This window comes from Ptychodera flava, chromosome 13 (genome assembly GCF_041260155.1).
Source record: "Ptychodera flava strain L36383 chromosome 13, AS_Pfla_20210202, whole genome shotgun sequence".
NCBI lineage: Eukaryota > Metazoa > Hemichordata > Enteropneusta > Ptychoderidae > Ptychodera > Ptychodera flava.
This window is the reverse complement of record NC_091940.1, coordinates 37,966,755-37,977,125: the sequence shown is the minus strand read 5'-3', so window position 1 is coordinate 37,977,125 and position 10,371 is coordinate 37,966,755. Positions and strand designations below refer to the sequence as shown.

The 10,371-nt window shown below is 36.9% G+C and overlaps 1 protein-coding gene across 1 annotated transcript; it reads left to right on the top strand.

The window, feature by feature from the left end:
• Positions 1–2,904: 2,904 nt before the first annotated feature.
• Positions 2,905–9,775, top strand: LOC139148387 (mixed lineage kinase domain-like protein). Its single transcript, XM_070719822.1, has 6 exons — positions 2,905–3,375; positions 4,943–5,041; positions 5,814–5,890; positions 7,502–7,568; positions 8,471–8,584; positions 9,187–9,775. Exons 1-5 carry the CDS (start codon positions 2,907–2,909, stop codon positions 8,569–8,571), a joined length of 813 nt encoding a protein of 270 aa, XP_070575923.1. The 5' UTR covers positions 2,905–2,906; the 3' UTR covers positions 8,572–8,584; positions 9,187–9,775.
• The last annotated feature ends 596 nt before the right edge of the window (positions 9,776–10,371 follow it).

Sequence of the window (10,371 nt, the reverse complement as noted above, 5' to 3'; positions counted from 1 at the left end):
GGCACATAGTCCTGCCCTACGGCCGTAATATTACTCACCTTGCAGTTGGGATTTCTGTTTTCTGCCTCATTCCTGATTATAGACTTGGATTTCTTTTTTGCAAACTGTGCTGATATATGATACATGTATACCATGTGATATACATGGTTTCTGTAAGCTGTTAAAAATAATTCTGTCAACCATTATTCAGGATATCATTGATAAAACTCTAGTGTAAGATATTACCATGTGACAACTACTGATATGGTGTCTTTCACAGAATGAGTGTCTTGCCTCCAGAATTATTTCTCTTCAAATGGTCAACAGAGTTAGCGGCTTTGATTGTGACAATCATCATTCAGCAAGGCTGTTAGTGTTCATTACCTGTGAAAAACTAAGTACTATAACATATAATAAATGTAAGGCATGTAGAGTAGCTCAACCTTTCATGCCTAGTAAGTGCATACAGAGGCAGGGCAACCAAAAGATGACCGAATTGACCCGGATTCTCCGCCATGTTTTGATTTGCCATTGGTGGCAAGACATCTTTGAATATCAAACCATGAAGAGTGTACAGGAAATGAAGGCAGTGGTTTTGAAGTGTTGCGTTACACATTTTTGTCACAGTTTGCATATGAAACATCACTTCCATTTGTCTGTAAAGAAATAGACTGCAATGCATACTTGCATCTTTGAAGACGAGACTCATTTGGCATCATGATCGTCATTTTGTATAGTGATGATAACACTTCCTGATATGTGTAACACTGTACCTATGTGATGGAAACACAAAGGTAATACACAAATGTAATTGTAACCTTGGGAATGAGGGATTGTTTTAGGTCTAGGCTAGTTCCTGCCTAAACACAAAAAGTGATATCGTTTTAAAAAGCTATGTAGCTGAACAAATTCCAAATATTAATTTGCCTGCTAGGAAGTACAGTCCTTATATGAAAATAAAGAAATCTGAAGTTTTGAAATGTTTAAATCATTTTTTCACCTCACTATGTCTGCATATGGTCGTAATTACGGTCGCTTGACAACTACAGCAAACGACAAGCCTTCTTCCACAAGGTGTAGCCGTAGGTATGAATACATTGTCAAATACGAATACAATGATTGGGGGTGTAATTAAGATGCCCAAGTTCTAGGCAGACTTAGTCAATTTATCCAGAGATCAAACCGTATTATGTTATACTATGGCTTGAGTCGAAGTTCACCGTATTACTATATGATTGTCTGGGGTAATGCAACTGGACGTAACCTAGATACAATTTCCACTTTGCAAATAGAAATAAGGCGTACCCTGTAGTCGTGCTTTACTCTTTTAGATTGACCAAAAGTGATACATTTGTGGCAATGTGGTAAAGCCAACTAATTGCTTTTGTGACTCAAAGCCTGGTATGCTGTCACTCATCAATTAAGAAACAGATAAGCTTATGTCCTATTTCGATACAACATCTCCATATCTACAATAGAACTTCTTAATTGCACTAATCTACTTTCCGAGAATCCTTGCCTCACAAACCTTTGTGCTAGTGTCTCACTCGTAAGTCTTCTCAAGAGTTTTGAGCATATGGTATATGACTTGACAAAAAGGGAAAGTTTATTATTTCAAAATTGAAATGACCACTGTCATACAGTTTTGTATTCAGTGCATTTTGCCTTCTTCGAAAAATATGTCTCGGTATGATGCTGAGTCCACACTTTCAATTTTTTTCTAAATCCTTTTGATAGATGTGGTGGAGGAAATACACACTCAAGGATTGTTTTAAATTATGAGATCATCAATCTAAAAGTGTTATTAAAACACTTGGTAATCCTTTTACATCCCGATTTGTGAAGAGACTGCATCAACTCTGCCACATACGAATGCAAGAATAAGTGTGCAAGAAGTGCTGCACAGTTTGTGCTTACGGGAATGCCTATAGTTTGCCTGAATGTCATGCCAGCAATTTGATCAGTATGTTGTCAATAGGAAATAGGCCTATAGCACGAAGACTTAATTGTAAATCTCCAGGCTCTGCTCTGCTCCACTCTTATGCAATACATCACAGTGCAAGTCGACGCAAGGATGCAACGTCTGTCGGCAATAGTCAAGGGAAAAGTATAGAAAGTCAGTATAGCCAAGACTCTTGGACACAGTTGCGAGTGGAGTGATACGTACTGGCCGCCGCGTACTATGCATAGAATAATTAGAGGTTATTACCCATTATCATATACCCATGACCGTATCCGTGTCTCCTCTGACGCGTCGTGACGAGGCACGTAAAATATCAGTCTGATACGGCACGTTATACATCATCAATTGTTGTTTATTTCCGATTTTGATGTTATGATGTTCATCTTGCATTCAGTCAAAATTTACCGATATTAACGAAACATATTACTTAGTAGGCCTACATATGAATTTAACGTTCCTTTATTTCAGATCTAAAGAGTTACAGGACAGGTTGTTGTAGAAATTAAAAGTTGATGTTCACAATCTGTTGTATTTCGCACTACTTCGTCGTTCCTGTTCACGTCAGCCATGTTTCAGCAAGAGTTGTTAAAGTGAATTCAAACTTACAATATTGTCCGTGTAATAATTATCCACCAGAACACCGGACGGTGACCAGAATTAGTAAATTGGCTCCATTCCTTTTCTGAACTGCGGTAAATTGCGCTGAAATAATCCTGTTTAGACCGTATACACTCGACACGATGCGATCGACGACTTGATTAGCTGTTGTAAACAAACAAGTATCAATGCGCTCAGACCAGCGGCAGAATATAAAAACATAGTCCCTTGGAAAGACTGACAAAAACTAGTAAAATTTCTTTATTTTTAATTACCTTTTACATAAATATACGGTCATAGGCATATGATAAATCGGTTATCCCACGATATCAGCGCTTGGTTGGGACGTATTGCCACTATCACTATCATGGCAGAAGTGTTGAGCATCGGGGCAGGTGTTGCCAAAGTCATCATCAGTATCATTGAAGAAATTGTGCAAATTGCTGATCAAGTCAAAGCCAACAAGAGACGTTGTAAACGGCTCGCAGACAGGTTGAATGCCTTAGTGCCTGTCTTGTTGCACATCGAGGAGCTGGACCCAGATGTCAAAAAAGAATATGACAATCCCCTTCGACAATTACATGAGTATGTGAAAGAAGCCGAAACTTTTATCAACAAGTTTCGTGATTTGAGTTTTCTTAAGTCCATTTGGAAGAGAGGCGACATCAAAGATAAGTTCGAAGATCTAAACGAACGCCTCGACAACGTGAAATCGAGTCTGTCTCTCGGTTTAACTGTAGACACAATCAACAAAATCGACAGCCAACGAAAAAGCGAAGAAGACAAAGAAGATGCCCTACATGATTTGGAAAACCTACTGGATGAACTTGGGGAAGGTGAAAAGGGATAGAATATTCAATTATCGGGGGTTTGCTTGATTGCTTGAGTATATTGATTAGCTAAAATTCTATAAATATGCGTAAGTCAGGTATGTGACCGGAAATCCGAAAGGCTTTATATAGGGTACGGGGTTAAAAGAGGTGCCAATTACATAACTTTACTCGCCTTGAGCATTTCCTATTTCAGAATGCGTCCTATAACTAACCTGATTCATGTACATTTGAGCGGACAGCCTGATCAAACAAAATGGTCACACAAGATAATAAAGTACAAATATCAGGTCTGTAGCAGTGAGTTGGATCTTTGAAAAAGAAGGAAGGGCAATATCTTAAACGTAGTGCTTATATCATGATAGGTGGTACTGGGCGTCCAGAATGTACAGGTACAAGTAAGCAAATAATTTTGAAGAATTTGCCGGCCCACCTAGGTCTATACCAATGTTTTACAACTGAAGTGCAGCATAGCTTTTATGTTGAAGGCATCATAAATATCAAATCTTTGCACATATACTGACTGCGATTTTCAAAACACCAAGGGTTGTCTCTCGCCGCGCCTAGCATGAAGCAAAATGATAACTACTCTATTATGACGACTTTGAAAAATAATGTCATGGTTTAATAACTAACAATATAACCATCACAACAAGAAATGTACATGTACAATTTGTGTGTATCCGTTAAACTTTGCGATCAACAAAGTCTGCGAAAGCCGCATTTTTTGAACAAGTTACCCCTTGCATATCTGAAAGTGAGCGTTGTCTTTGGCGGTGTGACGTCACCATTGTGTGACGAGACCACCTCTGTAATTTTCCGAAGTCAATTTTGACGACGCTAATAGCAAATGTAGGTATCCGAAGTATGCGTACACAGTGCACCTGCACTAAAATTATTGTTCCATTGTTAAAAATAGCTTCCGATGTGTGATCCCTTGCCTTCCTAAATATTGATCATACACGTACTTAGGTCTAGTTTTCGTCGACGGTTTTATGAGCAGGAGATTCTTATTACTGGCTCATGTGTATTTTGACTTATATAATAAGGATTAATATCAATATCAATTGCTCCGATTTTTTAAACGTCTGCTATTGATTGATCATACTTAGGCCTAGTGTCAGTTGTAGTAAACGTTTGAGGAGCATGACATTCCAATTAATAGCTCATTTGCATATGTAATGAAGTTCTGCAATAAGCCCATGTATCAAAACTGCATTGCATTTGATTGAACTTCTTGGAGATTATGCTGAAAGTTTGATAAGCATGAAGTACTGATTAATAGCGTATTTGCATATGTAATTCCATTTTGTACGTGTCAGCGCTGAGTAGAGCATTATATAGTGACATTGGGGAAATCAGTGTATTCAAAGTCGGTCCAATCACGATCACTGTTCATTCGTATTAACCTCTCCTGGACGTTACACATATGTATTACTAAGTATCTATGTCTGATCATATTTCGCTGCATATACTGATGGCAATAAGCAATGGAACTGTTTTAGTACGGATGCATTTCAAGTGACATTCTGGGATCCATCTTATAATATTTATGATATTTTAATAATTGCAGGGCAACAAAACATTAAAGAAGGGGTTGAAGAGAATAGACAACTCATAGAAGATAATGGAAAATTAATCAAGCAGCTGCTGAAAGAAGTGGATGAAAGACGTGAGTTTCAGAAAAAAGGCAATTTAAGACCAAATGAATTCTAAAAATTGTTTTGATATCACAAAAGTTTGCAGGGCTGTTTTGGCAAGAACAAAGTATTATGTATTTGAACTTTAGCCACAGCTCTCAATCTCCTGTTTTTGACATTGACTATCTCTGTGCCGTGTAAGTCTTTTGTTCACTCTTTGAAGTTTTATCGAGTTTATCATTGTGAGTGAAATACAGCAATTAAGCAAGCTGCAAAAACAAAATTATAAAAGATCCTCCAATGCCCACTCAAATAAATGCCCCAATATATTACCAAGATAAAGTGTACTGTTCTTTATTATACAGTCGAGAAAATCACTCGGCCATGGAGCACACAAATATAAAAACGTCCTGTCAAAATTGGAATCATCTGAGCAATTAGGGAGATACACAAGGAGGGCATGTAGATAGGGAAAGAGACAGAGAATCCCAGTAGTAAAGTGCAACAGCTCTTTGATGACAATCTAAAGGGAACAGTTCACGTTGTGTATTCATCATCACTGGGTTAGAGAGTGCCATTCTGAAAGACGTCAAAAAAGGGTTTTCTCAGAGTGAGGAAACACTATGTTTACAATGAACAATTTATATTAAGTGGTAGAAATATCCGTAGTTGAAAACATAAAATAAGTAATAACTGACGTTCTTAGAAAGGTCAAAGGTGTGGTAGCTAACATATCAACAAAGTTCAATTCCAAGTACCAAAGTTCAGCTTTGTTATCTTGCATAATGTTCCCTTTTTATACAGGCACTAATGACAGCGGATCCACTGCTGGACATTGCCAACAACTGGCACAAGGTGAATCCTATCCTCCAGCAATGCAGGTGAGCAAATTGATGTGTAATTCATGTTGCTTACTATCATGATGATGACTTCAGTTTTGTTTTTTTTTATTTGAAACCAGGAACGTTAGACAAAATTCCATATACTTTACTTTTATAATCAGGTTCCATAAAGAGAAAAGAGACAAACCACATATAAAATAAAATCCGTTATTTGTCACTTGATCCAATGAGCTTTCCAAGCTCTTGTAGTGGAATGGTCCAGAACAACGAGAACACCATGCATTTAGCGATATGAAATAAATTCAACTTTTCTATGTAAAATGTTTCATTTGTCAGTTTCGAGTGTTAGGCCTACATGATTTTTTAAACCTTGTACTTATACAGTGAGATGGTGACTGATGACTTTCCATTGTAATTCGGCAGGTGAATTCGAGGCATTCCATGATAATTTATAAAGAATCACAAGAGTAACTATGTCTTAATGAAATCAATTTGATTTCAACACTTTAAAAAAAGCTTTGTGTGTGGTAGAGAGTATTAGTGTACGTAGCTACTGCTGAGCTTTATATTTAGCGTGTTATGAACCTCAGTCATGTTTTCAGCGTGTTTTTAAAAACCCTCTCTCTTGCTGCCATTTTACAATGAGAAGAAAAGAATCGAAAAATCAAATTATGCAATACAATTACCATTCACATAATCGTAAACGACAGTGAAGGAGAAATATGTTAAACCCCAGATTGTAAGCAGTGGCTCTGGTTGTCTGGAAAAGGTAATCTATTATACAACACCCATATCGGTCTCAAACTGTCAAAGTAATTTTGATTTTCCTTATATAGGCTCTATATGTCCAACAAACACTATAATAGTCGTTAAAACTATGCATTGACACGATGATGATTTGTGATATGTAGCCTACCTGTAGTCTCATCGCAAGACTTGCTCTTTTTGGACCAGCCATTAGCCTAATAGCATCTATTCCTATTTGTAAAAGTCACCGCTCTTTATGTAACATTATTATCATACCAGTATATTGATGGCGCAAATACTGCGATCTGATTGGTTGAGACATGAAAATAACCGTGCTATATTCGCAATATAGCACGGTTGGAACAGGAACAGGTACAAGCTAGCTAGAGAACAATTCCCTTTTGACATTCATACCGGAATTTCAATTTGATATTAAGATATAATAGCGATAACCACCTCAGCGAATATACCAGTAGATTTTGACCAGTTCACTCCACACGTGCACCCGCTATCGCTCGTGCACCTATGTCGTGAACTGGTTAAAATCTCGTGGTAAACCATCGTTGGGTGTGGTTTATTGCTTAAGTATTCTCTCTGTAAAGGTGGTAGAGGGTATTCTTTGTCGACCACGATGTCAGCGTGTTACAAAATGTTGATTAATATAGCTGACTTTCACAAGATATGAAGATCGTACAATAATGTCGGAAAAACTACCCGTATCATTGCAACTTTGCTCAGGTTGCTATAGGGTAATAAATAATCGTATTGACTCTCTTTAAGTCTGCAAAGATCTGGCTAATTGTTTCACTATGCATCAAGTTCGAAAACCTCTACTTTGCAATATTATGGCATGTTTCACCTTTCCTTTTATAACAATATGCTGTCGATGGTTTTTGGTTTCAGGATAGGCATATGATGATGCCGGCGGGAATGCATCCACAAACTGGTGGTGCAGCAATCTATCAGCAAGGTATTTATCGCTGTGTATTATTGTTCAGTGTTTATTTAAGCAATAAAGCACACCCAGCGATGGTATACCACGAGATTTTGACCAGTTCACGACATATATGAACGAGCGATAGCGAGTGCATATATGAAGTGAAATGGTCAAAATCGAGTGGTATACCGTCGCTGGGTGTGATTTATTGCTATTATATCATAACAGTATATTGAAATTCTGGCGTGGACTGTCAAAGACGGATTTCTGCTCAAGCTGAAAGCTCGCGCGTATGCCAGCCGTGGTATATCGCCAATATACCACGGTTCTTTTCGCGTCTCGACCAATCAGATCGCTATATTAGCGCAATCAATATACTGGTATGATATAATTTCGCATATCCAAGGGTGCCTTTAGTCAAAACAGAAGTGATTGTGCCAATACCGAGTTCTGAAAAATTGCATTTCAGGAGCTATTAATATTTAACGCTCACAAGTGTAATGTCTACGAAATTGTGATTTCTTACCATGCTGGAGAGTAATGCCTCTCGAAATTCAGATTTTTGTCGAGTTGAATAACCTGCTTATGTCTCAATTTCCTCTAAACAGACCCGTAATCATCGTTGGAAACAATTAGTTTGAGACCAAATGCATTATAATGAAAGATTAATTTCTTTGTAACGCTCTACAAATGTCCACATTGTTTCCACAAGTAATGAAACCCGTGGTTTTGCCCCACATACCAACTGACATGGTTTGGAGGCCATCTTTTACCAGGCTGCACTGTTCAATGTTGATATTGCCATCACTTGTTAATTGAAAATGTGAAACTCATCCGAAATATTCGTTCATTGAGCATAACTTATATGATGAAATCGTATCTATTCTTGTATAAGTTTTCTTTACTGTCAGTATTTGTTGTTGCTTTTCTATCAGGTCAAAGAGGTCTCACTATCATTAATGTCACTGGAGGTGCAGAACACGGAATAAATTTCCAAGTTGGTGACGGAAATGTCATGAATATCAATCGCAATTAATGCAGTAGATTGAGTAAGTGGTGTTTCTTGAATGCAATCATGATTTATAGAAGCGTAAAATTGTGGGCACTTGCTGCTCCATTTAAAAATGGATGAGCAATAGTAAGATTTGGACTGCATTTGAACTTGACTGACGTAATGAATAGTGCACTGATATAAAGCCGCAAATCTTTTTAGGTTTTTTCTGATCATTGCGTGCATCACTTAAACACATTTTGTGTCAATCTTTACTTCTGTTTCTAAAGACTAATGGAGCATATCAGGTGTTAAGGCCGCAAGATGACGTCCTTTATGCAATCTCTTCCATATAGCATTCAAATGAGCAGAATTTAATACAAAACATAAAATTGAACGGTTAACATTATGTTTGGAAAGTCGACATAACCGGAACTAAAAAACTAAAAATTAGTCGATACCGCCTCATTTTTGGAAAGATGTCATGGTGGGAACATTGCTTTTGATTCTTCAGCGTACATAAGGTTGAAGCATAATTTTCTTCCACTCCTAATCACTATATGTGTCCAGTAGATGTTTACTTATTTAAAATCAGCAACATTTACAACGGATCTGGGTATACAACTTTTATGTACAATGTGTCTTTTTTATTTTGACCAGCTTCAAAGAATCAAGTGAAATTTGAAGACTTCAATAGCACAAGAAGTCAACTTCGCTTTTTCAGATTCAATAAGCGATGATTAGCTGAATAAGCAGAAATTGAGACACTAGACATGCCAGAAGCTGGGTACCTGTACTGGAATAAAGGGCAGTTGCAACTGTATTCTTATCTGAAAATAGCGACCCCGAGCCAGTTTGTCAGGGGAGAACTGAAAATTCCATTTACTGAAACCCTGCCTTCGAAAGTCACCGTCCATATTTCTACTTTTCTTTATCGTTTATTTCAGTTACATTTTTCTAGATTAAAATGGTTTACAAAACTATTTATGCACTTATTTCCATACCTTATCTCACTGCTGCAAGGCATCTTTCCAACGTACTTTCACTATGATCAGATCATTGACTGACCAAAAAGATCACAGATTAAGAACTTTTGAGGACGCGTTTTTAATTTTTAGGATCAAATTCCCCGGGACAGTCTGTCACTTAACGATTTCCTTGCTTAAATTCAAGCAAGTCGGTTTTTAATTAAATCTGTAAAGCTTAACTTCAATGTTTATCAGTGTGTTGTTACTGCTTTGTCTATTAACACGGATTCTCCACTATATATATATATATATATATATATATATATATATATATATATATATATATATATATATATATATATATATATATATATATATATATATATATCGGAACACAAGAAATGCTAATAGTTTTTCAGTTCTTAAGAGAAATGTTACGTCTTCTTTCAATATAATTATGTTACGAAAATCCATTTTACATACAAACACTTACAACTTAAATAAGATGGTACAAATAAATTTCATCTTCCTAAGTTTCAAAAATGGCTATTGTGGTAATTCAATGTCCAGTTCTGTCATAATAGGAGCAATGCGATGGCTACGCGTAGTATGGAAAATAAACCTAAAGGGGTAGTAACTAGACTCGCTCCCGAAAATGCGGTTTCTGTTTGAATGGTAATCTATATGCAGTATTAGCTTAGGCCAAAAAAAATAAATAGTTTGTTTCTCATCCCCGCGCGCGTCAATGTAGACCCGCCGCGCCAACCTTTTTTTTGCATCTCAAGAGGGAACGAAAAAAAAATGAAAAAAAACAAAAAAAAAACAAACTAAGAACAAATTAAACCGTTCAGATCATACCAAAGCAAACAAATATTTT

Bases quoted from the DNA above. Each gene is read 5' to 3' on its own strand.
- LOC139148387 (XM_070719822.1), top strand. From the start codon at position 2,907: ATGGCAGAAGTGTTGAGCATCGGGGCAGGTGTTGCCAAAGTCATCATC. The intron at 3,376-4,942 runs GTGAAAAGGGAT...TAATAATTGCAG, and splicing joins ACTGGATGAACTTGGGGAAG to GGCAACAAAACATTAAAGAA. The intron at 7,569-8,470 runs GTATTTATCGCT...CTTTTCTATCAG, and splicing joins TGCAGCAATCTATCAGCAAG to GTCAAAGAGGTCTCACTATC.